General features: G+C 55.1%; 3 protein-coding genes across 12 annotated transcripts in view; 2 read left to right on the top strand and 1 right to left on the bottom strand.

Moving 5' to 3' along the window:
- The window catches only part of MYRF (myelin regulatory factor), a 36,752-nt gene extending 20,633 nt beyond the window's left edge, over nucleotides 1-16,119 (top strand). For 2 of the 7 annotated variants that reach the window (XM_064364816.1, XM_064364819.1), the window contains 20 exons: nucleotides 1,219-1,414; nucleotides 3,470-3,546; nucleotides 3,737-3,847; nucleotides 4,199-4,289; nucleotides 4,659-4,859; nucleotides 5,133-5,244; nucleotides 5,834-5,943; nucleotides 6,676-6,836; nucleotides 6,911-6,983; nucleotides 7,252-7,340; nucleotides 7,631-7,699; nucleotides 8,121-8,201; nucleotides 8,366-8,454; nucleotides 8,548-8,739; nucleotides 8,982-9,230; nucleotides 11,176-11,263; nucleotides 11,503-11,577; nucleotides 11,906-12,011; nucleotides 13,415-13,489; nucleotides 13,676-16,113. In XM_064364816.1, the coding sequence (XP_064220886.1) occupies nucleotides 1,219-1,414; nucleotides 3,470-3,546; nucleotides 3,737-3,847; nucleotides 4,199-4,289; nucleotides 4,659-4,859; nucleotides 5,133-5,244; nucleotides 5,834-5,943; nucleotides 6,676-6,836; nucleotides 6,911-6,983; nucleotides 7,252-7,340; nucleotides 7,631-7,699; nucleotides 8,121-8,201; nucleotides 8,366-8,454; nucleotides 8,548-8,739; nucleotides 8,982-9,230; nucleotides 11,176-11,263; nucleotides 11,503-11,577; nucleotides 11,906-12,011; nucleotides 13,415-13,489; nucleotides 13,676-13,756 (2,326 nt within the window). In that variant the 3' untranslated portion in view covers nucleotides 13,757-16,113. Of the gene's footprint in view, nucleotides 1-1,218; nucleotides 1,415-3,469; nucleotides 3,547-3,736; nucleotides 3,848-4,198; nucleotides 4,290-4,658; nucleotides 4,860-5,132; nucleotides 5,245-5,833; nucleotides 5,944-6,675; nucleotides 6,837-6,910; nucleotides 6,984-7,251; nucleotides 7,341-7,630; nucleotides 7,700-8,120; nucleotides 8,202-8,365; nucleotides 8,455-8,547; nucleotides 8,740-8,981; nucleotides 9,231-11,175; nucleotides 11,264-11,502; nucleotides 11,578-11,905; nucleotides 12,012-13,414; nucleotides 13,490-13,675 lie in introns of all 7 variants that reach the window. The other 5 variants (XM_021676846.2, XM_012454392.2, XM_064364817.1 and 2 more) reach the window with 5 other exon arrangements.
- A 610-nt stretch (nucleotides 16,120-16,729) lies between these two features.
- TMEM258 (transmembrane protein 258) lies at nucleotides 16,730-20,336 on the bottom strand. Its single transcript, XM_012454397.3, has 4 exons — nucleotides 20,253-20,336; nucleotides 18,087-18,196; nucleotides 17,380-17,516; nucleotides 16,730-16,836 (listed from the first exon to the last, which is right to left on the bottom strand). The coding sequence occupies exons 1-3, from the start codon at nucleotides 20,253-20,255 to the stop codon at nucleotides 17,390-17,392; spliced, it is 240 nt and encodes a 79-aa protein (XP_012309820.1). The 5' UTR covers nucleotides 20,256-20,336; the 3' UTR covers nucleotides 16,730-16,836; nucleotides 17,380-17,389.
- A 246-nt stretch (nucleotides 20,337-20,582) lies between these two features.
- FEN1 (flap structure-specific endonuclease 1) lies at nucleotides 20,583-25,565 on the top strand. Of its 4 annotated transcripts, none has more exons than XM_012454396.3 (2): nucleotides 20,583-20,630; nucleotides 23,331-25,565. In XM_012454396.3, exon 2 carries the CDS (start codon nucleotides 23,352-23,354, stop codon nucleotides 24,492-24,494), a length of 1,143 nt encoding a protein of 380 aa, XP_012309819.1. In that variant the 5' UTR covers nucleotides 20,583-20,630; nucleotides 23,331-23,351; the 3' UTR covers nucleotides 24,495-25,565. The 4 variants fall into 4 exon arrangements, with proteins under 4 accessions (XP_012309819.1, XP_012309817.1, XP_012309818.1 ...); XM_012454394.2 differs by having other exon boundaries at nucleotides 20,597-20,723; XM_012454395.3 differs by lacking the exon at nucleotides 20,583-20,630 and adding an exon at nucleotides 20,912-21,165.
- Nucleotides 25,566-27,480: the final 1,915 nt, after the last annotated feature.

The following is a 27,480-nucleotide window of genomic DNA, read 5'->3' as shown; positions in this document are numbered from 1 at the left end:
ATCCCCTGGCTCCCCTAGAAGGCCAGTGAGCAGGTGACAGGGTAACTGGGCATTGTCAGGCCTGGGCCGGTGGCTGAGACCAGCTGCCTGGAGTTGGGTGCTCTAGGCCTTGAGGGAATTCTTAGACAGCAGCCCCAGGGCTGGGGGCTTCTGGCTGCTGTGGAGGCTGAAGGGTCCTATGAGGTCCTGCCAGGTGGGGGTGCAGTCGTATGGTGGTCCAGCCTCTCTGGCATGGAGACGAAGCCCCCTACCCTTACCCCCATACTCTTTGGGCCACCCTTGCCACCCCAGGTCCCAAGGCCAGGAAGCTTGGCAGCTGCAGCCCCAGAAGCAGCCCGAAGGCTTCCCGAGTGCTTTGCTAGTTCAGGCGGGCAGGTGGGGCTCCAGGAGGGAAGAGTGGAGAGCCCAGGCCTTTGGCAATACTGGCCGGGCCCAGAGGCCTCTTCCCACAAGTTTGGAAGCGTTCTCCCTGCCCAGCTTCCTCCAGGCTGGCACCAAGCACTCCTGTGACCACTCTTGTGCCTGGGGACCTGAGTGAGGGTGCACTAAGCCACAGGCCAACAGTTGCTCTTTTTACTATCAACTAGAGGTGTCCCAAAGGGGCCAAACATGGGACACTAAACCCAGCAAACAGATGGGCACACTGAGGCTGAGGTTGAGGAAGCGTCCAGGAGTGCCCCCTTCGGAGGGAGTGGGCATGAGGGGGTTTGAGCAAGCTGGTGGGCAGGGGCGGGGCCTGCAGCAGAGCAGGCGCCTGGTTCCACCGTTTCCAGGGCAACCAGCTGTCAGGCTCTGTGAGGCTCTGCAGACGCAGCCCCTCTCGCCCCGTCTTGGGTGAGCAAGGGGGCTTCAGGCAGCCTTCTGGGAAGGAGCCAAGTGTGGGGAGGGGAGTCAAGCACCCTCCGCCCCCCCCACTCAGGAGTTCCCTCCTGTCTGGTGAGCCTCAGGGTCTTGCCCTGCTTCCCGCATCACCAGGACAGGGCGGTGGCTTGAGGCGCGAGGTAGAGGAGAGAATGCTGAGGAGGAGTTTGCAGCCCTGCACTGGAACCCTCCTGGCACTCACTTTCCATTTCTCAGGAGTGGGGGCAGCTGCATTGGTGGTTTGAGGAGGCAGGGGTGTGGGGTGGGAAATGGCTTTGGAACCCTGAAGATGGGAGGAACTGGTGTTCCAGGCCTGGCTCTGGGGCCTCAGGGGAGTGCCCTCACCCGCCCCCCCAGGCCCATGCTCACCTACCGCGTGGACGCCGACAAGGGCTTCAACTTCTCGGTGGGCGACGACGCCTTCGTGTGCCAGAAGAAGAACCACTTCCAGGTGACGGTGTACATTGGCATGCTGGGCGAGCCCAAGTACGTCAAGACGCCCGAGGGCCTCAAGCCCCTCGACTGCTTCTACCTGAAGCTACACGGAGTGAAGGCAAGCTTGGGTCTTGGCAAGGAACGGGGGCAGGAGGGCTCCTGGAGGGCACTGAAAGACCCCAGAAAAAGCAAGCAATGGCCAGGTGCTGTGGCTCACGCCTGTAATCCCAGCACTTTGGGAGGTCGAGGTGGGCAGATCACTTGAGGTCAGGAGTTTGAGACCAGCCTGGCCAACATGGCGAAACCCCGTCTCTACTAAAAATACAAAAATTAGCCAGGTGTGGTGGCACGTGCCTGTAATCCCAGCTACTTGGGAGGCTGAGGCAGGAAAATTGCTTGTACTCGGGAGGCAGAGGTTGTAGGGGCCCGAGATCACACCACTGCACTCCAGCCTGACAACAGATCAAGACTCCATCTCAAAAAAAAAAAAAGGCAAGCTTGTATGCGTGTGTGTAAACTAGATCTGGCTCTGCCATCACCCCCACCCCGCCCACCTTTCTCCCTGTGCCTGACCCTTAAATGACGGGCTCCTCAGCCTGCCTCCCTCTTGCCCCGTTTCCTGCTCCAGCCTGTGATTCCCAAGTCTGCAATCCCAGTCAAGACCCATCTCTTGGCCAGGAGCAGTGGCTCACGCTTGTAATCCCAGGCACTTTGGGAGGCCCAGGCGGGCAGATCAGCTGAGGTCAGGAGTTCGAAATCAGCCTGGCAAACATGGTGAAACCGCATCTCTACTAAAAATACATAAATTAGCCAGGCGTGATAACACATGCCTGTAATACCAGCTACTCGAGAGGCTGAGGCAGGAGAATCGCTTGAACATGGGAGGCGGAGGTTGCAGTGAGCTGAGATTGCATCATTGCACTCCAGCTTGGGTGACAGAGGGAGGGAGACTCCAACTCAAAAAAAAAAAAAAACAACAACAATTTCCTGACCCCTCTACCAGCTCCAAATCCTAAACTAAACTCCCTGCACCCTTGCCTCCCACCCTGGGCTCTTCTCTCAGGGAATGGGGCGCAGGGCCTTGGTTACCCCAGTCATAAATCTGGGTCAGGGCCCTCTTTCCCTCCATCATCATGCATCTGGCCCTGCTCTTGAAGATCTGTCTACCTGGTCCCCTCCTTGCTTCTTTCCTGTCCATCCCCTGGTCTGGGTCACCTCCCTTCCTTGCTGGAATGTCCACAGCAGCTGGGACCCCCAACTCCTGCTCCACTTGAGACTCAAGGGGGCCATGGCACTCCCTATCCTTCCAAGGATATCCTTCCAAGGCCCCCAATGTCCTCCCAGCAAAGAGCCAGCTTCCTAGCTGCACCATGGCGGTCTTGGGGGCCCTGCCCTCTGCTCCAGCTCTGCCACTTGTGGTACCCCAAATCTCTCCTGCCCAGCGTAGCCCCTGCTGTCCCCCTGTGGCTCGCTTTGCCTTGGATGCCCTTCCCAACACCCATCCCTCCTCTCCAGGCAGACTCCATGCTGGCCCCTCCCTAGGAGCCCCTCCCCTGAGGCCCACTGGGAGGCACCACAGCCCAACCCCAGTAGTGGCTGATTTTGAGTCTACGAGCTCTCTGGGGGCATGGCTGGGTCTGTCGGCTTTGGTGTCCTAAGTGAGCCGGCATGGCACCTTGGCATGGCTCTGCCAGTGCATGCACGTGGAGTGGTAGAGGGGACATGGGTATGGAGAGGGTCTGGGGAGTGAGTGGGTCTGGGTGCAAGTGGTTGGGCTGGGAGGCTGCTGTGAGGTGTGGGGGTATGGACGTGAGGGAGGGTGGGGCTGTGTGTGTGTGTGTGCGTGTGTGCACACATGCAGAAGTGGGGGAATGTGTGGGTGTGGAATGGGGGCGTGGATGTTTGGGGAGTGACTGCATGCGTAGCTGTGCAGAAGTCAGGGGAGCGGTGTGATGTGAGGGGTGAGGACAGTGTGGGTGTAACGTAGGGTGTGTGGGGGGGTGTGACTGTGCAGAAGGCATCTGACTGAGCTTGTGGGAAACGCGGCTGAGGGCTGGGTGCTACCCCGTTTCCTGGTGAACTCTAGCTGGGGCAGGCCTGGCTGAGAGGGGCAGGAGGGCAGGACCAGCTGGGGCACCCCATCCCGAGGTGCCACTGGCTCCATTCTCCCCAGCTGGAGGCACTGAACCAGTCCATTAACATCGAGCAGTCCCAGTCAGACCGGAGCAAGCGGCCCTTCAACCCGGTCACGTGAGTGTCTAGATGCTGTTGGGACTGGGACCTTGAAGGGCCCTCCCTAGAGGTGGCTTAGGAATGGAGGGGCCAGGGAGGCACCCAGGGCATCCACCTCCCCTATGTTGCTGGCCTGGGTGCCCCTCAGCGGCATGGCTCTTGGCAGCCTCCCTCCCTGCCCCTTGAGCACCCTGCCTGTCCTCTGCAGGGTCAGTCTGCCCCCGGAGCAGGTCACGAAGGTGACCGTGGGACGGCTGCACTTCAGCGAGACCACCGCCAACAACATGCGGAAGAAGGGCAAGCCCAACCCCGACCAGAGGTGAGCAGGTGGGGGCCCTGCCCGGAGCCCCTCTGTCTCTGAAGCAGGAAGACACCACCCTGTGTGGCCTGCCAGGCACAGAGTCCTACAGGCTGAGCCATTTCACAGACGAGGGACCTGAGATTCGGAGCCCTTCACTGACTTAAGGATGGGAAGAGCAGAAGCCTAGCTTCTGGGTTGAGAAACAGCCCTGGCCTCCTGCTGTGGGCTGGGGGTATTTCTGCCCCCTGGTGGAGGCTTGGGTTCCTCCTCTGTAGGATGGGGTCAGATGAACGTGCATCTGGCTGGGGAAAGGGTGGACCCAGGGAGAGGACAGGCCTCTAGTGCTTCTGAGACCCCTGTGTGTCCCAGGTACTTCATGCTGGTGGTGGCCCTCCAGGCCCATGCACAGAACCAGAACTACACACTGGCCGCCCAGATCTCAGAGCGAATCATCGTGCGGGTGAGGGCCACTGGGTCCCCCCAGGGTGTCGACAGCCCTCGCCAGGGCTGGGAGAAGTAGCATGCAGAGAGTCAGGAGAGGGGGTGCTCATCCTGCTAGGCACCGGCTGTGTGGCCTTGGGCAAGGCTCCCACCCTCTCTGTGCTGCAGGGTCTCCACAGTAAAGCAGGGAGGTGGACAAAGACCTGGTAGCTTCTGGGATCCCACAAGTGACAAAAAGTTGTCACAATGGGAGGGACAGTTTAAGTTGGGCTTGGTGTGGTGAGAAGCCCTGGCTGGAAGGGGAGGGGCTGCTGTGGCGTTTCCCCTGCTCCCAGGGCCCTGCAGGTCCCCTGTCCCCCAGGACTGATCCAGCTCCAACTCGCGGTAGGCCTCCAACCCAGGCCAGTTCGAGAGCGACAGCGACGTGCTGTGGCAGCGGGCACAGGTGCCCGACACCGTCTTCCACCACGGCCGCGTGGGCATCAATACAGACCGGCCGGACGAGGCGCTGGTTGTGCACGGGAATGTCAAGGTCATGGGCTCGCTCATGCATCCCTCGGACCTGCGCGCCAAGGAGCACGTGCAGGAGGTGAGAAGGGGTTGCGGGGGGACTGGGCGGGGCCAGAGGCTGGGGCGGGCCGCAGGGGCGGGTCTCCTGGGGAGGGGCGTGGCCACGCGGAAAGGCGGGGCTGCCGAGGAAGGAAGGGAGGGAGGCCGACCTCGAATCTCGATCTAACGACTCCAGTAGCGGGGTCTCCTCTCCACACTGCAGCCTCCGGGTGGCCTCCCTCCTGGGATCCGGGCCTGCTCCGGGACGGCCGCAGGTGGGGAGAGGTTCATTCCCGGGCCTGGCTCCCCGCAGGTGGACACCACTGAGCAATTGAAGAGGATCTCGCGCATGCGGCTGGTGCACTACAGATACAAGCCCGAGTTCGCCGCCAGCGCGGGCATCGAGGCCGCCGCGCCGGAGACAGGTAGGGACCGGGCTGGCGCGGATTGGGGTCGGGGAACCCAGAAACCTCGGACCTCAGTGACCTCGCTCCCTGTCACCTGGAAATCCTACCCCTAGAAATCCCTCCTCTTGACTCCCGGAACTGCGCCCCTGGGAACTGCGCCCCTGGGAACTGCGCCCCTGGGAACTGCGCCCCTGGGAATCATGCCTTCTAGAAGTCCCGCCCCTCAGACCCTGGAAAATCGCGCCTCTCCAGGTCCCCGGAAGCTCGCCCCGTTGTCAGTGGAAATCCGAAAATCGCGGCCCCAGGACCCTCGCCCTTCTTGCTAAATCAATCCTACCTTTAACTTGCCGGAGTACTACCCACTCTCCCTGGGATCCTTACCCCGGGGAACCTGCCCCACCCCAGCCCGGGCACCTTGAGCCCTGGAATTGCAACTCTGTGAACACTTGTTCATCGGATCCCCCTGCTCCAGGGCTACTTGGAATCCAAATCTCTGGCTTCCAGAACTTCACCCTCTCCAATCCTGCTCCCACAGTACATTAGAGAGCTGTGAGCAGTCCCCTCCCCCACTCCCCCCGCCCATCTTTGGCTTGCCCCTCACTCCCAGGTGTCATCGCTCAGGAGGTGAAGGAGATCTTGCCTGAGGCTGTGAAAGACACGGGAGACATGGTCTTTGCCAATGGGAAAACCATAGAGAACTTCCTGGTGGTGAACAAGGTCTGTGGGTGGGGGAATGGGAGGGAGCCCAGGGGCAAGTGGGGAGCCAGCTGGGGGGTACTCATCTCCTCCATAGATACTGGGGGGCACTGCAGAGCAGAGGCAGGAGCAGCCTCGACTCTCATGCTGCCTCCAGAGCGCCCTCTGCACACCCCAGGGAAGGGGTGAGTGTTCAAGGGGATGAGTGGGTAGGAATTTGGGCCCTGAAACCTGTGTGGTCAAGGGCCCTCCACCCCCAGTAATATGAAGGCAGTAACAGAACCGCAAAGACATCTTCATATGGCTATCTCCAGGCTCAAATACGTGGTTTACTGTGAGGATGACGTTTGTCACTTACCTGGCCTGAGTCTGGGCTCCAAGGAGGCCTGTGATAGCTCTCCACCCCAGCTGAATAGTGAGGTGCTGACATCTGAGACACCGCCATCATCAGAGGGGTGGATCCCAGGCTGCAGCCTTCAGGCCCGGGGAGCCTGAGAAGGGCGGAGAGCTCTGGCAGGGAGTGGGGAGGGCCATTCAGCCCAGGTGAAGCTGCAGTGCTGGGGGTGTTGCTTGGAGACGGGCACAGGAGCTGTGGGAGCTGAGGCTGGACTGAGGGGCCCGCCCAGGTAGGGAGGCTCTGAGGGCCTCCAGGTAGCCAAGGATAGTGGCCGCCCCTCCTGCCCCCTGATGTCTGGCAGCCTGGGGCTCCTGGGGCTGATGGAGCTGTCTGCATTGGCCCATGGCTCATGGCAGGACCGCATCTTCATGGAGAACGTGGGGGCCGTGAAGGAGCTGTGCAAGCTGACCGACAACCTGGAGACACGCATCGATGAGCTGGAGCGCTGGAGCCACAAGCTGGCCAAGCTGCGGCGGCTCGACAGCCTCAAGTCCACTGGCAGCTCAGGCGCCTTCAGGTGGGGGTGTGGGGTGGAGGAGGGTCAGACCCCTCTTCCCAGGGGCACCCCTGACCCTGGCCCTCTTCCTGCAGCCATGCAGGGAGCCAGTTCAGCCGGGCGGGCAGCGTCCCGCACAAGAAGAGGCCCCCCAAGATGGCCAGCAAGGTAAGGGTGAGCAGGGATGACAGGCCAGTTGAATGGGGGTTTCCCCACCCCTTGTGGCCTCCCTTTCCAGCTTGCACTTCTCCAGCCTCACTGCCTCCGGCACTTCCCTCTCCTTGTCACTTCCCAGTCCCCAGTTTCTCTTTCTTTTCTCTCTGCCACCCTGGGGGAATGGGGTACCCCCTTAGCACCCCCAACCTCCAGCGGAGCCCGTAGCAGGCAGCCTCAGCCTGGCCCGCTTTGCATCTGCACTTTTTCTCTTGGTCCTCAGTCACCGTCCGTGGTTCCAGACCAGGCCTGCATCAGCCAGCGCTTCCTGCAGGGAACCATCATTGCCCTGGTGGTGGTCATGGCCTTCAGGTGACTTGTCCTCTGGGATCTCAGGGTGGCTGACTGGGGGAGTGGAGCTTCCTCGTGGAGTCAGCTGCCCAAGGGCTCAGGGCTGGGGGAAGAGGAAGACGTAGCTTGGGAGATCAGGCGGCTGAGGTCTCGGTGAGGTGGGCCTTTCTGCCTCTTCCCCTCAGGGCGACCGATTTGCAGGCATCACCTGGGGGCCCAGCCCCAGGAGCCAAGGACCACAGCCCTGTCCTGGAGAGAGGGCACTGGGTGGTGGCTCCAGCTCTAATGGTCACCCTTTTCTGTGGCTCCAGCGTGGTGTCCATGTCCACACTGTACGTGCTGAGCCTGCGCACGGAGGAGGACCTGGTAGACACTGATGGGTAGGTTCCTGGAGGCCAAGCCAAGCCGCCGGGCCAGGTGGGGCTTTGGTAGGCAGTCCAGGGTCAGAGAGCTATGAGGCTGTCTCCTCTAAAGGAGTTCATCCTTAGCCTCTCAGCCTGTTGGGGGTGGGGGGATCCAGGAAGGGCCTCCTTAAAGGGTGGGCAGCCTTTCCCAGTCCCTGCTGACGCCGATGTTGCTGTCTGGCCTGGTTAGTGCTCCTCCAGGTCGCTGGGCCTGCGAGTCAGGGCTGTCTGAGGGGCTGGATTTGGAACGTGGGGAAGGGGGAAGGAGGGCCAGGACAGGACTTTGGGCTCTGTGAGCCCACTGTCACCCCCAGCTCCCGGGGCCACCTCTGACTGTGTCTTCTCTTCTCTCTTCCCCTTTGTCTGTCTCGCCCTCTGCCTCTCTGCTGCCCCTTAGCTCTTTTGCCGTGTCTACTTCCTGTCTCCTGGCCCTGCTCCGGCCCCAGCCCCCTGGGGGGAGTGAGGCCATGTGCCCATGGTACGTGCTGACCAGCGCCCCTCTCCTCTGGCTCCTACTGCCCCTCTTCCTGCCTCCCTCCCCTACCTCTCTGCCTCCTCCTGCCCTCCTGCCTCTCCAGGACTGCCAGGCCCTCTCCCCTCAGGCTCTCCCAGCCCCTCTGAGCTCAGCCCACCCTTCCCCAGCAGGTCCAGCCAGAGCTTTGGGACTACGCAGCTCCGACAGTCCTCCGTGACCACTGGGCTGCCAGGCATACAGCCTTCTTTGCTGCTGGGTGCGTGTCTGGGCATGTCTGGGGTGGGACGGGGAGGTGGGTATGTTCTGTCTTGGGAGTTCCTCCGGCTTATACAGCCTCTGGCCTCCTCAGTGACCACCAGCCTGACCAGCTCAGCACCAGGTTCTGCCATCCGCACCCTGGACCTGTGTTCCAGCCACCCCTGCCCTGCCGTCTGCTGCTCCTCACCCACCGCCAGCCCCACCACTGGTCCTAGTCTTGCCCCCAGCTTTAACCCTGGCCACGTTCCCAGCCCCAGTCCCAGCCCCAGCACCAACCGCTCAGGTATGGCTTTCTCAGGGCTGGGGCTTGGGGTGGGGCTACCTGAGTAGAGAGAGAGGCCCAAAGACTCTTTGGTGGGAGGGTCTCCTGGAGAGCAGAACGAGGCTCTGGACAATGACTGGGAAGGCCCCTGAGGGGACCAAGGGACACATGGGGTTCACGCAGTCTTGCGGGGCCCTAGAGAAAAGCTGAATGGGAAGCAGCCAGCTCCCCTCTTCTCAGCCTGTCCCTGGTTCTATCCACAGGCCCCAGCCAGATGGCCCTGCTGCCAGTCACCAACATCAGAGCCAAGTCCTGGGGCCTTTCAGTCAATGGCATCGGCCACTCCAAGCATCACAAGATGGAGCCTCTGGCCAGCCCTGCAGTCCCCTTTCCTGTGGGGCAGGGCAAAGCCAAGAACAGCCCCAGCCTTGGTTTCCATGGCCGGGCCCGCCGAGGGGCCCACCAGTCCAGCGTGGGCCCTGCTCAGCCCACCTGGGCCCAGGGCCAGTCAGGTACTTGCCGCACTCCTGACACTACCCAGCCCAGTCCAGCAAGGCTCACTGGCCGGGACCCATCTCAGCTCAGCCATGTGACTGTCTGGGTTCAGGTTTGTCAGTCAATAGACATTTGCTGAGCAGAGTAAGGATCAGGAATCAGACCCGCAGACTTACATAGGTCACCTCATTTAGTCCTCACAGCACTCCTGCAAGAAAGGAATTGTTCCTATTGTTCAGCTGAGGAAATGGGGATGGAGACGAAGGTGAAGTGACTTGCTCAGGATCATGCAGCCCCTCCGAGGCAGGGCTGGTATTCGATCCAAGCCCGGCCCCTCCTTCACCATGCCAGCCTCAGGAGGGTGCTATACTGGGTTTCCCCTATAGTTTCCCACACCTCAGATCTTTGGTTTTAAGAAAGCTACAGAACCTTTTATTGAAGTCTTCAAACTAGGTTTCTCTGAGGTACCCTGGGGACTGCCTTGGGGGTTGAAGGGGGGGCTGGGAGGCTTCCTGGCTTCAACCAGGCAGCTCAGCTTTCACCAACTTTCATTTGATGGGTTTTGTGGCTTCAAGAAAAAGAAAGCCTGGAAAGTGTGGCTTGCAGAGATGGAAACCCCAGGGGGAGATGTCTGCCAGGCACCCATTTACTGGGCTGCCTGCCACTCTGGCTGGCTCTGTACAGGGCACTGGGGATGACGAAGACAGACACACCCCTATCCCCAAAGACCTCACAGAGATGCAAACACAGCAGTGTGATGAGGCTCTGGGGGGACATGCAGGCAGCTTTGAGACTGGGAAGGGCACTTAATCTGGATGAAGGTGGGGAGGATCAGGGAAGACCTCTCTGGAGCTGGTCACATTTGAGCTGACTCTTTTTTTTTTTTTGAGTCTCGCTGTTGCCCAGGCTGGAGTGCAGTGGCGCAATCTCAGCTCACTGCAACCTCCATCTCCTGGGTTCGAGCAATTCTCCTGCCTCAGCCTCCTGAGTCGCTAGGATTACAGGCGTGCACCACCACGCCTGGCTTAATTTTTGTATTTTTAGTAGAGATGGGGTTTCACCATGTTGGCCAGCTGGTCTCAAACTCTGACCTTGTGATCTGCTCGCCTTGGCCTCCCAAAGTGCTGAGATTACAGGCGTGAGCCACCACACTTGGCCGAGCTGACTCTTAAAAGGACCTTTGGAACTTGCCCAGAAGGGACGTGGGGAGGGCACCTTCCATCTCATCTGTATCTGATACTTGTCCTTGGCCACACAGGGTGTCCTGGATCCTGCTGGGGTCCTCGGGTCCCTGGGTCATGCCACAGAGCTGAAAACTTACCAGACCCAGCAAATGTTCAGCGGCCCCAGCTTCCCCCTTCCTGGGTGGATAGTCAGGCAGCAGCAAGACTGTCGGTGGATTAGATGACCAAGAAAGCCTTGTCTCCCCCATCTGGCTTGTCACACTTCAGTCCCACCTCTACCCAGCCAGCCAGTCTGCAGTGGGTTCATTCAGGGAGGCTGCGAGGAGCAGTGTGCTGATAGCTGTGTAACCATCGGCCTTGGGGCAGGAAGAGCCTGATTTGTGTGGTGTTCTTACCATCACCTATTTCAAGCTACCAGTATAACTGATGTTTCTGAACCCAGAGCTGAGAGAGATGCCTGCAGTCAGGAACAGAGGCCTCGAGCAGGCTCCTGCACACCTGGCAAGGGATGTGAAGACCCATCCCTACTTCTGGGTGTTCCAGTTCTTTTGAGGAGGCAGATGTCAGGCTCATGGGGACTGGGTATTCCTAGGGCTGCTGAGGAAAGGGTATAGTGTGATTCTGGACATTGTGGGGGTCTGGGGAAAAAAAACCTGGAACTTATTCATACTAAGCTGTGAGTGACTGCTCCAAGTCTGGCAAGGAAAGACGTGCCTGCTTCTCATTTGTGTCCTGCCTTGTCACCTTACTCCTGCCCCAACAGCTTCTCTCCTTGCAGAGCCAGTGCCCTCCCTGACCTCCATCCAAGTGCTGGAGAATTCGATGCCCATCACCTCCCAGTACTGTGCTCCTGGGGATGCCTGCAGGTGGGCCAGGCTCCCTCCCCTCACCCAGGGAGGTCCCCTCAGGTGACATGAGCCCAGGTGGTACAGATCGTTCAGAACTTGCCCCCTCAGGGAGGATCCTCCCCCACAAGGCAGGGCAGCCCCTTTCCAGGCCTCTACAGGGCTCCAGTACAGACTGGGGGCTGAGTCGTCAATGGTGGGGGGGAGGGGGGATGTTGGCAGGGTGCCCTTAGGCTAAGGGGCCAGTTTTGTCACTGCAGGCCTGGGAACTTCACCTACCACATCCCTGTCAGCAGCGGCACCCCACTGCACCTCAGCCTGACTCTGCAGATGAAGTGAGTGCCAGCGTGGGGAAGTGGGAGGTGGGAGGGGAGCCAGGAGTCTCCGGCAGAACCTCAGAACAGCCAAGCCTGAGGACAGCCTGGGAGTCTGGCATTTCCTACACGGTGGGATGAGTGCTGACTTCATTGCCTGCTTTGTGGTTAACTGGCTCAATGACCCAGCCTCATGGGCTGAAGACCACGTGGGATGGTTGATGGGAATGGTTATTATGCGGTGTTTCAGGCTGGGTGGGGATTCAGAGGTGTGTGGAAGGCTGGCTGGGAGGGTGCTGGGGTTGAGGGACTCCAGAACCCCATTTCTCTGCTAACTGGATGTCTCCAGCTCCTCCTCCCCAGTGTCCGTGGTGCTGTGCAGCCTGAGGTCAAAGGAGGAGCCGTGTGAGGAGGGGGGCCTTCCACAGAGTCTCCACACCCACCAGGACACCCAGGTAGGTGGGACTGGGAAGCTGTGGGCTGGCCAGGCCTTAGCTTCTTCTCGCCTGGCACAACTGGGCCACCAAATGGGCAAGGAGCCGGAGCTGGGAGTTACAGAGTGAAGGTGTCTCCACAAGGGGCACTCTGGGGCCTGGGCCTCTGTGTCCCAGGGATGGGCACGTGTGCCGTGTTTGTTCATTCCACTCTGAGCATCTCCTGGCCCTGCCATGCTGGAGACCTGGGAAAGAAAGCCGATCACGGGGCTGACGTGGATGAATGCAACGATGGAGACAGGAGGGTGTCTGGGAGCCCATGCAGGGAGGGTTATGACTCACTGAAGGTGTCTGCAGAAGCAGGAAGGAGCCAGCCTCATGCTCAGGTTGGGGAAGTGGCACAGCTAGATGTGCATTAGAAGGCCCCTCAGGCTCCATGTTTGGCCACCTCTTCTGGGAGAACTGGATGGCCAGCTCCTCCCTGGCCAGGTAACCGGAAGTTAGGACTCTCCCTGAGGCTGATGGACCCCCACTTTCTCCTTGGGCCTGAGAAGCCATGGGAGAAGACTCTCAGGACAAACAGGGAAGCAGTGATTATTTTTTCTTGCTCATTCATGTGTTTACTCAGAAAATAGTGATTGGGGCCTCATCTGTCCCAGTCATCTGCTGGGTGGGCCCAGTTGCAGGGGACAGACGTGGAGTAGACACAGGTTTTGACTTCCAAGAATGTACTCCATAGTGAGGGAGAAAAGACATGTAGAAAGCACCTGGAAGAGCTCGGGCTTCCTCTGAGGGAGGCCCAAGTCCTGTGGCCCCACAGAGGAGACAGTGGCCGAGAGAGAGCCCAGCTAGACATGCATCAGACGCGCTCGGGCCTGAAACCACATCACACAGACTTGCCCATCTCCTACCTGAGCCAAAGCCTCAGGTAGGAGATGGGCAAGCTGCCTGCAGCCAGGCCGCAGGCCACCCTGTGAGGGAGAAGGCCAGACACACCTGGATTTGAATCCCAGCTCTGCTGCACTGTGTGATTTTTATGCAAGTGACTCGGTTTCCTCATCCAGAAGGTAGGGCTAGTAGCAGCACGGCGTCACTGGATTGCACTGAGGCTGGAGCTAATGAAATACTTTGATGTGCACAGAGCATAGCGGGTGAGGGAACCCAGCACAACAGGACTGGGAAGGAGGCAAGGGCCAGGCAGAGGTGGCTGTGGACCTGCCAGTACCAGGCACAGTCTGCATGGAGTAGCTGCCATTGCGCCTTCCGCTGAAGCAGAACACGCTCTCTCCCATCTCTTCAGAGTTCTCTGCTTTTTTCCTTCATAAAACTCCCCACAGACCCCAGGACTGCGATGGCTGTGGTGAGAGATGCTGGTTGGGATAGGGGCAGCAGTCTGTCCTGACTCCTTTCTCCCTTCTCTCCAGGGCACCTCTCACCAGTGGCCAATAACCATCCTGTCCTTCCGTGAATTCACCTACCACTTCCGGGTGGCACTGCTGGTGAGCAGGGGCATCCCACCTACCCCGGAGGTCTGGGCACCCCTGTCTGTGGTGTGGGGCTTGAGCAATGGGGGTTTGCACAGTATGTGGGAGGATGGGGGCACAGTGTCAAGGAACGTCAGCAGGGAGTGCCATCTGCCCCACACTCACAGAGCCACCTCACCTTCCCACTGCCCTTCCACTCAGGGTCAGGCCAACTGCAGTTTGGAGGCTCTTGTCCAGCCAGCCACAGACTACTACTTCCACTTCTACCGCCTGTGTGACTGAGCTGCCTTCTGAGGCAGCGCCAGGGACCAGGGGTGCCTGGGCACCCCCCAACACTGGATGCAATGGTGTACACTGGAGCCCACTGCAGGCCAGCTCTGCTGTTCACTGGCCCTCCCCGAGACTGGTGAAACTGGAAGTCTTCACACTGGAGTTGCTGTTCCAGCTGGTTGCCCCTCACAGCACAGAGGGAACCTGAGAGCCAGAGACTTCCTGGGCCTTCCTGCCTGCCACCCCCTCGGGGCCAGGACAGGACCAGTTCACCTCTGTCCAGATATGGTGGCTGGAGGGCAGTTCAGGTGCCCTGGAGGCAAGGGGAAGCCTGGGACCCTCATTTGTTCAGAGCCCACTCTCCCCTGCCTCCCCTTTTGAGACCGGAGCCAACCCTCTAGGAGAGAGGACCTGCCCACCTTTGAGATCAGCAGGGGGCTTGGATCCAGCCCTCAAAGACTTGGGTGGACCCCCATGAGTCAACGGAGGGCAGATGGCTCTCCCCCTTAAAGCTATTCCCTGGGGGATGGCTAGGTAGTGGACTTTCTGGGGTTTGCCTGTTACGCTGGACTTGGACTTCTAAGCTTTAAATGTGGCCCAGGAAGTTTCTTCTCCCTGCGAGAGCTTGGCTCCCAAGAAGTCCCAGGGCAGCTGAGGCCAGCCCTAGATGGGCTGGAGAAACTGACTTTGTGCCTTAAGTCTACTCAGTGTCTGGTGAAGCCACCCTCAGCCCTTCACAGGCGTGAACCAGTGGGGGCCAGTGGGCCAGGTAAGCCCCGGAGCCTTGAACCAAGAATATCTGGAAGGGGACATTCCCTTTGAGCCCCCAGATGGTGTTGCTGCCCATTGCCTGTATTCCTGGAGTGTACGGAGGTCACAGTGATGTCAGTGACCACATCCTTCTCTCTGAGCAGAGGAGCAGGAATCCCTCAAACAGCAGCCTGGTCTTGGCTGCTGGGCAGATGCAAATAGCTTTTGCTGTTATTAATGAAGTAACTACTAAATGCACTTAAACCAGGGCAGGAAGGAATGGAAGGATGGAGCTAGAAAGCTCAGAGTGGGCTAGAGCAGGGGTGTGACACTTACTTACAGACAGGGCCCTGGCTCTGATCCCTCCCAGGGGGCCTCAGACACCCATCCCACTCCTGACCACCAAGGCCCTGGGTTAGGGAAGAAGTTGTATCTTAAGTGCTAACTTCAAGTTTCTTAGTGGTACCTGGTGCATTCTGAGGTCACATCCAGGCTCATGGAAGGAGTGTGGTAATCATTTAGCCATGTCTGCCATGGGTCCAGAAACGGGAAAGGGAATTGCTGTCCTTGCCCTGTGGTACGCTGCCACCTCTTTGGGAACCAGGCCTTGCCCCTGTCCCACCGCTCATTCTCAGCTTTGAATGGGAGGCCTTTCTATAGTGGAGCTGAATCCTTGAAACCTGTGACCTGCAGGCCCCCTTTTGCCATTGATCTGAAAGCACTTGTCCTCAGGATAGGGAACAGCAGGGGGACGCAGGAATAGCAGGGATAGCTTCCTCCCAGCCCCTCCCCAATTAGGCTCCACTGACATAGGAATTTCACGATTCCCATACCATGCAGGGGCTGAGCCTTACTTAGGATGACTTTGTTCTCCCTCCTACTGAGGGAATCCTCCCTATGCCTTAAAACTGCTGAGCCCCGCTCCATGTAATAGGATTCTGGGGCTTCCTCAATGGGGGTTCATGTTCTCAGACAGCGGCCCCTCAGTCCTTAACTGGAAAGTGACCATCCACTGCCCCCTGGAGCCCATCTGAACACAGCACAGCCCCAAAGCCATTAGCAGCTGGCTCTGTTTCCATGCCTGGGGAGGGGTTCCTCAGTGCAGGCGTTGGGGCCAGGCTGGGGCTCCAAGCTGCTTGAGGGGGTCAACCTTGGACCAAAGTTGCCTTAAGCCTGTGGTAGAAGGGCTTCAGGAAAGGTAAGTGGGCCACCTGCTGGAGGCTGCCAGCTGCCCGGCTGGCAATGGTGTGAGTGTCTTGGCCCCATCCCTGCCCTGGGGTCCAGCAGGTCATCCCTCCCTTCTCTCTCCTTTGGCGTTTGTTCCTGTAGCCACTGGGCTAATCTCCCCCTAGCTTCAAGCTGTACATAGGGCCTCCCGGTGCAAATCGTGCTGCCCATATTGTGCCCCATAGAAGCCTGCATGTGCATAGAGCGCCCCCTACCTCCCAGTTAACTCCCAGTTCCTCTCCCTAAGCTTGGACTCGTATTTATCATGTACCAACTGACTCTGAGGTGGGCAGTGAGGGCAGCTCCAGGCCTGCTTGTTTCCTGTCCCCGAACTGTTCTTTTCTTCTGAAGTAAATATACATATATAAATAAATGTATAAATACTGCTTTGTATCTGAGCTTGCCTCCTTGTCTCTTCTTGGGATTGGTCTGGTGGGAGAGGAGTCACCTATGGGGCTAGGGCCAATTGGAATTCAAAGTTCTTCCTGAGAAGACTGAAATCTCAGCTCCTGAGCCAGAGAGCCAAATGGATGCTTCATACCGCTTATCCTCTTAGTTTCATACTGGGGCTAGGAGTGGACTCAGCCCCTCCCATGGCCACACCTTCCCCACCCACGCACCTGCAGCTGCCTGCCTGCGTTAAAAGTAGCCGAGGGGAAAAGCTTCCTTAGGGGGACAAACTGAGCCTGGTGAGGGTGCCCCAGCACACAGAAGGGTGGCTATGTTTAGGGCAGGGACTGGCCCCGGGCAGAATGGACTGATGTAGATTCCTAGAGAAGTTTGTCCTAGAAACAATAGTACAGGGTAGGCCCAGGCCCTTCCTATCCACAGGTGAGCCTTAAATTTCAATGACAAAACACCCCTGCCACACAAGTCTCATCCCCCTTAAGTAGGTCAGCAGCAGGAACTGTGTGAAAGGCAGATGAGAAATGGGAAAGGGAAGAGACTGGGTAAGGAATGTAGGTCCTAGCACCCCACCACCCCTGCAGAATGGGCAACAGACAGGACTGCCATACATCTGCCTTTATTATTAGCAGCAGGTGGGACACTTACAGCAACAGTAAAAAAAAGGAATTTACAAAAGCAGGGATTCAGTGAAGCCGCCTGGTGGTTACCTAGAAGAGGAGAGGGGTATCAAAACGAGACCAACAGCCCTTCTTTCCACCTTTTCTCCCTGCACCCTGTGTTCCTGGGGCAAGGGCTGTCAAGCACACGCCTCTGAGGATGAGCCACCAGAGCTGACTCCCAGCGGCCTGTTTGGTGAATTATCTTCTGCAGTAAGTTTTAAGCCCCAGATCTTGACCCCCTTCCAGCCAGCCGACTTCCCAGCAGCCTCTCCAAGTCATTGGGGCCTGACTTAAATGTACAACCATGGGAAGCCTGTGCCCACACTCTTACGTGGTACATCCCAAAGGCAGATGGAGGCCTTAGGCCATGTGAGCTCAGAACTGACACAGTCACACTTGGCTCAAATCCGTATGAGGGGCAGGGGAAGAGGAACAAATGTCCACTGTCCCTTCCCATTCCACTGAGTCTGTCTCCATCAACCAAGGGGTCATGCTGGTAAGAGCCTTAAGGACCCTGCTGACCTGACTATGGAGAGGCTTCCCCGGGCTACGCCCTGGAGGCTCACGTGTCCACCCCATCGCAGCTCTTACCCTTGGGCGTTCACACATAGATGCCGACCCAGAGCAGCAGGAAGAGGACTCCAAAGCCCATGAAGAGTGAGGCCACCAAGGAGATGAGGAGCTCTTTATAGATATCACGAGTGTACTTGGTAGAGGTGACCTCGTAACTGGGCACAGCTGTTAAGGCAAAGCAAAGAAATGGACTGTGGAGTACAGACAGCCCAGGCAGTGGGACTCTGAGGAGAAAAGTATTGGCTCAGTGCCTTCTGGGGAGCCTATCTGGCTCAGAGCAGCCAGGCAGAGGGGCCTAAGAGATACCCTGGACTCCGGTGCTCCACTGCCATGAAGAAAATGAGACCCAGAGGAGTTAGGTCACTTGCCCCAGGTCACACAGCTCATGAGGACTGGAGCTGGGACTAGCCCTCTGACCTCTGACACCTGAGTGCACCCTTCCCTATACCACCTTTCTAACTGCAGCTCCCCTATCCCCCACCTCCACTCCAGCCAGGCACCCTGCTCACTGTCCTGGAAATCCACAGAACAAACTGAGTTCACCTGAACTTGGGAAATAAGGCCATAACCTGCCCCTGGGCATCACCAGCCCTCTTCCCCTCCTTACCTTCTCTCAGCCTCAATCCACTGTAGAAAACTGGCAGGGTGCATGTACCTAGCGTGGTTTCTCCCTCAGATTCCCACATCACTAACGCTGGTCCTCTGGCTGCTTAGTGAAAGGATACACGAAGAACCAGGCAGTGAAGAACATGCCGATGGCCAAAAGCACCACGGTCAGATGGGGGAAGACAGCTGGGTTCACTGGGCTGGTGTATCTGCTCATGGCCTCGAGCTCCTAGGGGAGGGCAAGAGATCAGAGCTAGCAAAGAATCCCACGATTTCAGCCTGGGGAAAACGTGGGGTTATCAAGGAGCCTGGTGCTGCTGTGAAAGCTGATTTCAGCCAGGAAATGTGGAAATCCTTCCCAACCAACAGCAACTCATTCAGTATGGGAGTGACAGTCACAGTTCTATCTCAAAACTGAGGAGACACTTTATCTTTTCAGTATGAGACAAAAAGGGCCGCTGAGTGTCAGAGGCTGAGACACAGAAGGTGTTTAGCTGCAGATCAATGGTACTTAGCATTTTCTGAGGTCAATGATCTCACCACTATGAAAATGTGATGAAAGGTATGAACTCTCTGCCTGAGAAAAACTACATACAAAAAAAAAGTGTGCCTACAATTTCCAGAGCTTTGTGGACCAATGTCTATAGACTCCAAGCTGAGAACCCCTGCTCTAAGTCACTGACTGGCGGTACCCAGATCTCAGTATCTTTTTTTTTTGAGATGGAGTCTTGCTCTGTCGCCCAGGCTGGAGTGCAGTGGCATGATCTCGGCTCACTGCAACCTCTGCCACCTGGGTTCAAGAAGTTCCCATACTTCAGCCTCTTGAGTAGCTGGGATTACAGGATTGCAGGTGTGCATCACCACGCCAGGTTAATTTTTGTATTTTTTGTAGAAACGGGGTTTTGCCATGTTGGCCAGGCTGGTCTTGAACTCCTGACCTCAGGTGATCTGCCTGCCTCGGCCTCCCAAAGTGCTAGGATTACAGGCATGATCGGCCTCAATTTCTTTTATTAGATGGAGTCTCACTCTGTCACTTAGGTGTAGTACAGTGGCACGACCTTGGCTCACTGCAACCTCTGCCTCCTGGGTTCAAGCGATTCTCCCGCCTCAGCCTCTGGAGTAGCTGGGATTACAGGCGTGCCCCACCACACCCAGCTAATTTTTGTATTTTTAGTAGAGATGAGGTTTCACATGTTGGCCAGGATGGTCTCAATCTCTTGGCCTCATGATCCTCCTGCCTCGGCCTCCCAAAGTTCTGGATTATAGGCGTGAGCTACCCCACCGGCCTTAATTTCCAATTCAGTATTTTCCTCACTACATATGCTATTATGGCATCTTGTGAGCTATGAGCAAAGACATTAAAGTTCTGGTTCTACTAAGTAATCCGAGTCTGAGTAAAGTAATTGTAATATCTATTTCACAGAACAGATGTATAAAAAAGGTTATGAATCAAAGCATGTAGTCTAGTGCCTGGCACAGAGTATTTTGCTCAATAGGTATTTGCTTCCTTCCTAAGGTTGTAGGGAAGATGATGAGGTATTGCCTATAAAAGAGGGATGTAAACGTAAAGTTCTGTACAAATGTTAACTTCATTGTCACCCGTCAGCCACCGCTTCTAAAATCCAGAACATAACAACTCTAGAGAAGTAAACTGACCCCATTGTTCTGAGACACTGGAATTCAATTCAGTAAACAATCACAGCCCCCTTCCCCCAAAATGATAAAGACAATCGCTGCCATTTATTGAGCTTCCAATTACAGGCCCTCTGTTTGGCACTGGGAATACAAAGATGAATAGACATCATCCCAGAGCTAGATGCGCGTCAGACGGTGGTCACTGGGAGGCGTGGCCGAAAACAAAGAAGTCCACGAAACATAGCCAGAGGTCTATACAGAGGCTGTGGGCGCTCCTAGGAGAGTCTGGCCAAGTGCCTGAGAGTTGGAAGTGCTTCACCAAGAAACAACATTTGCCCAGGGCATTGTAGGATGGGCTCAGGTTCGGCAGAACTTTCCAGATAAAGATAACACACCACAAATAACAGAGATATATAAACTGGAAGGTATTAAAAATACGCCCCACGCCCCTCATCCTTAGAAATCGCGAGCTCAGAAACCTAAGGAGTTCATGGCAAGGGCTTCCCCCTTCCCCACCTTTCAGCCCAAGCCGGAGGTTCCAGGAGCGTCTAGCCCTCTGAACCACTGGCATCTGAGGAGAGAAGCGAGGTATAGGTCAGCCCCCGAGGGGTCCTCGTAGCCCCGTGAGGAACTCCCCTCAACCCTCTCACCATTTTGCCCAGCTCAGGATAAGCCGCCGCTCCGCCACCGGAATAACACGTCTGCAGGAGCAGGCGCCTAGTGTAACCGGAAAAGGAAGTACCTCCGGCGCAAGTGGCATTGTGGGACTTGTAGTCCTGTGATTTCGGGTATAGCGGGAGCTGGGGCCTGCGGGGACCTGGTGCAGGTGGAGTGGGGACAAGCTGTGACGAAGGGTAGGACAGGGTCGCTGAGAAAGTCGTTCTCCCTGGCAGGACTGGTTGCCCTGAGAGCAGTCGTCTGAGGGGACTCGGCCTGCACTACACTCCCCAGGTGGCTGTGCGTGGCGGGCAGGTCACGTGACGGGAGCGCGGGCTTTGGAAGGCGGCGGAGCGACGGGAGACCCGTGGGTAAGCTGAGCAGGGAGAGCGGGCTTAGCACCGCTGGCACTTGGTAACTCCTACCAAGCTCTAGCCGCCAAGGCCTTGTGTCCCAAAAGCCAGGTGAGACCCCATGGGAAGCACCTTTCGGAGCGACGGCGTCCTCTTGGCGCTGGGAGTCGTGGGGAGCCGGGGTCTGGAGTGCGCGGCATTCACCATCAGGCGGTCCCGCCACTTTCCCGCTGCGACCCTTGGGTCAGCCGCACAAGCTCCGAGCCTCTCTTTCTTCCATTATAGAAAGGCGGCAGTAAGCTCCCTTTTATGGGGACATGTTGTATTTTCCTAAGACCTTGGACGAGAAACAGTTCTGACAGTTGAGTTGAGGTCCCTTTCCTGCCTGACGCCGCGAGGTAATCAAGGGCTAACACGGCCTGGTCCTCGGTCCACACTCCAGCAGCGCGGCCGGCTTGAGCAAGAGCCGAAGGGTTGAAAGGGTCTGGAAGGGGGACATTAGAGGTTTCCGTCTGTTGTCTCAGTTAACTCTGGCAGCAATCCTGAGAGACAGGTAATGGTTGTCTTTCTTTTGTAGACGAGAAAATAAACCTCAGTGGCTCGGTAAATATCACACGGATGGTAAATGCTGCGCCTATATTCAAGGCCAGAGCTTTTGCCGCTGCAATTCACAGGGGAATTATTCATATTAATCAAATGGGATGGACCTGGAAGGACGCGTGAGAGGATGGCGAGAGGATGGCACAGCTGAGGAAAAGTGGGAAAAGGCGGGCCTTATTCCAGCTTTCTGTTGAGATTCCAGAATATAAGGTTAGGTTGGGAATCAGAACATGAAAGATCTTGATGCCATGCTGAAGTGTTTGGACTGAATTAGAAGGAAGAATTGAACAGTCATTAATATTCTAGAAAGAACCCTGTGAGGGAAGGGTGGGAACAGTGAAAGAGCTTGGTGGAGTCTTCTCTTCCTGTTTTTTTCCTTTCTCTTTCCTTTTTCCTTTCCTTTCTTCCCCTTCTCTGCCTCCTCCTTCTTCTCCTGCTCTTTCCTCACAGGGTTTTGCTCTGTTGCCCAGTGTGGAGATTGGCGGCACAATCATAGCTCACTGAAGCCTGGAACTCCTGGGCTCATGTGATCCTCCCACCCTGGCCTCCCAAAGTGCTGGGATTACTGGCCAGAGCCTCTATGTCTGGCCCTGGTAGAATATATCTTAGAGTGTTGGACACATACCACCAGTGGGTACAAAATGACTTTATTTACTTATTATTTTGAGACAGTCTCGCTCTGTCACCAGGCTAGAGTGCAGTGGCGCGATCGCGGCTCACTGCAGTCTCCGCCTCCCAGGTTCAAGCGATTCTCCTGCCTCAGCCTCCAGAGTAGCTGGGATTATAGGTGCATGCCACCACACCCAGCTAATTTTTTTTTTTCTTTGTATTTTTAGTAGAGATGGGGTTTCACCATGTTGGCCAGTATGATGACTTTAAATTGCAGCCACTAAAAATCCTTTTTAATAGTTATACATTTAACACATATTAAAATATAACTGATAGAACACAAATAGTATTGCTTATGATGAGTTTTCTTTTTTAGTTTATTTTAGTTTTTTAAAAAAATTCTAAATGAATAAAGGTACAGATTTTAGTTGGAAGTGGCAAAAATCATGAGGGTTTTGGGAAATGCTGCCATAAGAAAGACTTGATGGCGTGGCGAGGTGCCTCATGCCTGTAATCCCAGCACTTTGGAGGCCAAGGCTGGCGGATCACCTGTGGTCGGGAGTTTGAGACCAGCCTGACCAACGTGGAGAGATTCTCTCTTACCGAAAATGCAAAACTAGCTGGACATGGTGGTACATGCCTATAATCCCAGCTACTTGGGAGGCTGAGGCAGGAGAATCCCTTGAACTGTGGAGGTTGCAGTGAGCTGAGATCACACCATTGTATTCCAGCCTGGGCCACAAGAGTGAAACTCTGTCTCCAAAAAAAAAAAAAAAAAAAAGACTTGATCAGGTACCTATCAACTCTGAAGTGCAATCATTTTTTGGGCCCAGTGACTGTAGAATGCCAGATTCCAAAATCAGGACCCAGGGAAGAGCCATGGAGTTAACATTTCAGACTGAGTGGTAGAGAGAAAACGCAAAGTGAAAGCTTGAAACTCTAGCAACATCATAACAAAAGTAGAAACTCTTATGTGCTGAGGCGATGACAGAGAGACGAGAGAAGCTTATGAGGAAGCCACATCACCGCCATTCAGATGTTACATTTGCAGTCCTTTCTCAAGGCTGCCTTATCAGTCAGGGTTCTCCAGAGACTCAAATCAGATCTATTTGTTTAGCTGGTGTATTTGCCTGTCTTCAGGTTTGCCATTATGGTCCCTAGACTCCTTAAGCTGGGCCAAGCACTCTGGCCTTCCGTGGTCCTTGATGGAGACCTAGGTTGTAGCTTTTTTTGGTGTAATAAATAATGCTGCTGCCTTAGAATATTAACAATATCTTATTTCTCTAAGCACCTGGTTCAATTTCTGGTACTTTTACTATTGAGTAAACTCCCCTGCTAGACTAAGTTTTTTGAGAATGGGGACTTTGTCTTCTTCATCTTTTTATCTTCAGCAGTGCTGACTTGGTGTCCTTTTTGTGTGGAATTTAGCTGAAGACACGAAGTTGGTGAGATAACGCCAATTATAACCCTTCTCCTTTCCTCCAACTCTGACTTGCCTTTCTTTTTTAGTCATCCCTCCTCTGTATTGCCATGGGAATTCAAGGCCTGGCCAAACTAATTGCTGACGTGGCCCCCAGTGCCATCCGGGAGAATGACATCAAGAGCTACTTTGGCCGTAAGGTGGCCATTGATGCCTCTATGAGCATTTATCAGTTCCTGATTGCTGTTCGCCAGGGTGGGGATGTGCTGCAGAACGAGGAGGGTGAGACCACCAGCCACCTGATGGGCATGTTTTACCGCACTATCCGCATGATGGAGAACGGCATCAAGCCCGTGTATGTCTTTGATGGCAAGCCACCACAGCTCAAGTCAGGCGAGCTGGCCAAACGCAGTGAACGGCGGGCTGAGGCAGAGAAGCAGCTACAGCAGGCTCAGGCTGCTGGGGCCGAGCAGGAGGTGGAAAAATTCACTAAGCGGCTGGTGAAGGTCACTAAGCAGCACAACGATGAGTGCAAGCATCTGCTGAGCCTCATGGGCATCCCTTATCTTGATGCACCCAGCGAGGCAGAGGCCAGCTGTGCTGCCCTGGTGAAGGCTGGCAAGGTCTATGCTGCGGCTACTGAGGACATGGACTGCCTCACCTTTGGCAGCCCTGTGCTAATGCGACACCTGACTGCCAGTGAATCCAAAAAGCTGCCCATCCAGGAATTCCACCTGAGCCGGATTCTGCAGGAGCTGGGCCTGAACCAGGCACAGTTTGTGGATCTGTGCATCCTGCTGGGCAGTGACTACTGTGAGAGTATCCGGGGCATTGGGCCCAAGCGGGCTGTGGACCTCATCCAGAAGCACAAGAGCATTGAGGAGATAGTGCGGCGACTCGACCCCAGCAAGTACCCTGTGCCAGAAAATTGGCTCCACAAGGAGGCTCACCAGCTCTTCTTGGAACCTGAGGTGCTGGACCCAGAGTCTGTGGAGCTGAAGTGGAGCGAGCCAAATGAAGAAGAGCTGGTCAAGTTCATGTGTGGCGAAAAGCAGTTCTCTGAGGAGCGAATCCGCAGCGGGGTCAAGAGGCTGAGCAAGAGCCGCCAAGGAAGCACCCAGGGCCGCCTGGATGATTTCTTCAAGGTGACCGGCTCGCTTTCTTCAGCTAAGCGCAAGGAGCCAGAACCCAAGGGATCTACTAAGAAGAAGGCAAAAACTGGGGCAGCGGGGAAGTTCAAAAGGGGAAAATAAATGTGTTTCCCCCATGCTTGACCCCAGAATATTTGCCCTCTTATACCCTTAAGCGCTACAGCTAGAGAAACCGTCAGGGGTTGAGCGAGGATTCTAAGGCCTTTCTAATGTGACCCTTCTCAATAGTGCTTGTCCCTTTTTTTACTTGATCTTAATGGCAAGAAGGCCACAGAGGTCCTTTTTCTTTTTTAGCTCAGGAAAATACGTCAGGTTCAAACCACTTCTCAGGCAGTTTAATGGACACTAAGTCCATTGTTACATCCAAGTGACAGCAACAATTTTTGGAGAAGAGAGAGGGAGATAAAAGGAGGGAGACAAAAGATGTAGAGAAATGATTTCCTGGCTGGCCAGCTGGTGGCCAGTGCGAGGGGATGGTGGACCTGGCCTGTGCTTTCCTCTAGTTCAGCCTTGACCCACCTTGAGAGAGCTGTCAGGAAGGCCCATCTTAGCAGATGGGAGGAACAGCTGAGAGAAGATAGGCAGAGAGCTGGAGCCCCTGGGGTTCACTGTGTCTGTGGCTGATTACTGGCTGTGTCTTGGGGTGGGCAGACACTCGAACTTGCTGTTATTTGTGTCTAGTTATTCAGAGAAGTAAGATGGTGATGTTCATCTGTCAATCAGCTGAGTTGAGACTTTGGGATAAGACACTGGTTTTCATGTGCTGTTTTTGTTTTAAAGTTATGAAGAGAAAAAAAGTCAATAAAATCATAAAAGTAACCAAAATGTCACATTCTTTGAGAACATTTGAAAATATCTGGGGGGATCATGGCTCCAAATAGTTTTCCTTTTCATTCAGATAACATGCTGTAACGTAATTGCACTTGATTAACAATGGGTGGTTTGAAAGTGGCCACAAGATGGCACCATGCTCCATAAAATGGCCACAGCAGCTTGATGGAACTTTGGCCATTAGGAGGAGGATGCTTTGTTAATTGTTTCTTGCTGGGAGAGGAGTTTTAATAAGTTGAATAGATCTCTAGTCTCTCACTCCATGTGAGATCAAAGGAATGCCTTTAAGAAAGCCTCACAATTAGGCCGGGTGCGGTGGCTCAAGCCTATAATCCCAGCACTTTGGGAGGCTGAGGCTGGTGGATCACAGGGTCAAGAGATCGAGACCATCCTGGTCAACATGGTGAAACCCCGTCTCTACTAAAAATACAAAAATTAGCTGGACATGGTGGTGCGTGCCCGTAGTCCCAGCTACTCGGGAGGCTGAGGCAGGAGAATTGTTTGAACCAGGAGCCAGAGGTTGTGGTGAGCTGAGATCACGCCATTGCACTCCAGCCTGGGTAATGAGTGAAACTCCGTCTCAAAAAAAAAAAAAAAGCCTTGATCACAATTTAGATCAACTACCTTGTAACATCCAACCATTTATTTTGCCACTACTTATAAACTGAAAGCTGCCATTCAGAAACCATTTTCTTGTTCCTTTTGTAACATTAAATCTAAGTTGCTGTTTCCCATAGAGATGGCATGGTTTTGAACTTTGAAAGTTTTATAAGCCCAATAAAGCTTGGTGGGGAACTGACCCATTTGAGTGTTCGATGTTTTAGCATTCCTGTCAGTTCCATTTGAAGTTAACAGGGACACTTATGTAACTGTCCGAAATTTAAGCTGGCAATGTCTTGACGGATTAAACAGGAGCCTGAAGACCAGTAGTTTTCAAGTCTTTTAATGGAGAAACCTATTCTTCAAGTGTAATCTTACGTGAAATTTCAGGATATACAAGTTTCTCTGGTTGAAGCTGGAATGGGATAAAGTCTCCCCAGCAGTGGCCTCTGAAAACGTGTTGACAGAAAGTTCTATCCCAAGAGCAGCTAACTTTTGAAACTGATTTTCCCAGATTGTACCAAGCCACACAACTTATTTGAGCTCTATTTTCTGATTCAGGTAGATTGATTGTAAACCTGCAGTAATAGTGATGGTGATAGGAAGTAGAGATGGTAAGATTTTTTTTTTTCTTTTTTGAGACAGAGTCTTTTGCTCTGTCACCCAGGCTGGAGTTCAGTAGTACGATTGTGGCTCACTGCAGCTTCAACCTCCTAGGCTTAAGTAATTCTCCCACCTCAGCCTCCCAGGCAGCTGGGACTATGGGTACAGGCCACCATGCCTAGATATTTTTTAATTTTTTGTAGGGATGGGATTTCACTGTTGCCCAGGCTGGTCCTGAACTCCTGGGCTCAAGCAGTCCTCCCACCTCAGCCTCCAAACGGCTAGGATTATGTGTGCCATTCTCTCCCAGTCCTGGAATTATAGGCATGAACCACTGTGCCTGGCAAAACGGTAAGATTTCTTAGGACTTATTTCCTCAGTGCAGTAGCTTGTAATAATTAAGGGCTTATACCCTGTGGTAGTCAAGAATGTAGTGGTTTTCCTTTTGTTTTTTGAAGGTAAGTTTGTCTCCTGTAGAAGTTAATCTAACTTTCTGTGTGCACAGTAGAGGGAAAATTAATGCTGCCTGCAAATGTTTTTGCTCAGGAGAGCCGTTCTAGGATGATTAAGAGGCATTGCTCTGCAGTCCAGCTCTGAGGTGTCACACTTGCAGAGAAAGATTTAGGCAGATAGGGCTTAGGGAGACTATTTGGAAACTAGAAACGAGTTTAAAAGTAAAGAGAGGCCAGGCGTGGTGGCTCGCTTGTAATCCCAGCACTTTGAGAAGCCGAGGCAGGTGGATCACCTGAGGTCAGGAGGAGTTCAAGACCAGCCTGACCAACATGGTGACACCCTGTCTCAAAAAATGCAAAAATTAGCTGGGTGTGGTGGCACATGCATGGAATCCCAGCTACCTGGGAGGCTGAAGCAGGAGAACTGCTTGAACCCAGGAGGCGGAGGTTGCACCACTGCACTCCAGCCTGGGCAACAAGAGTGAAACTCTGGTCTCAAAAAAATAAAAAATTAGCCTGAGCTGGGGAGATGGCTTGAGGCTGTGAGGCAGAGATTGCAGTGAGCTCGGATGGCAGCACCACTGCACCCTAGCCTGGGCTAT

This window comes from Aotus nancymaae, unplaced genomic scaffold (genome assembly GCF_030222135.1).
Source record: "Aotus nancymaae isolate 86718 unplaced genomic scaffold, 86718_ANA_hifiasm-v0.15.2.pri h1tg000059l, whole genome shotgun sequence".
NCBI classification, from domain to species: Eukaryota; Metazoa; Chordata; class Mammalia; order Primates; family Aotidae; genus Aotus; species Aotus nancymaae.
Note: the sequence above shows the minus strand (reverse complement) of the source record. Positions and strands in the feature narration are given on the sequence as shown.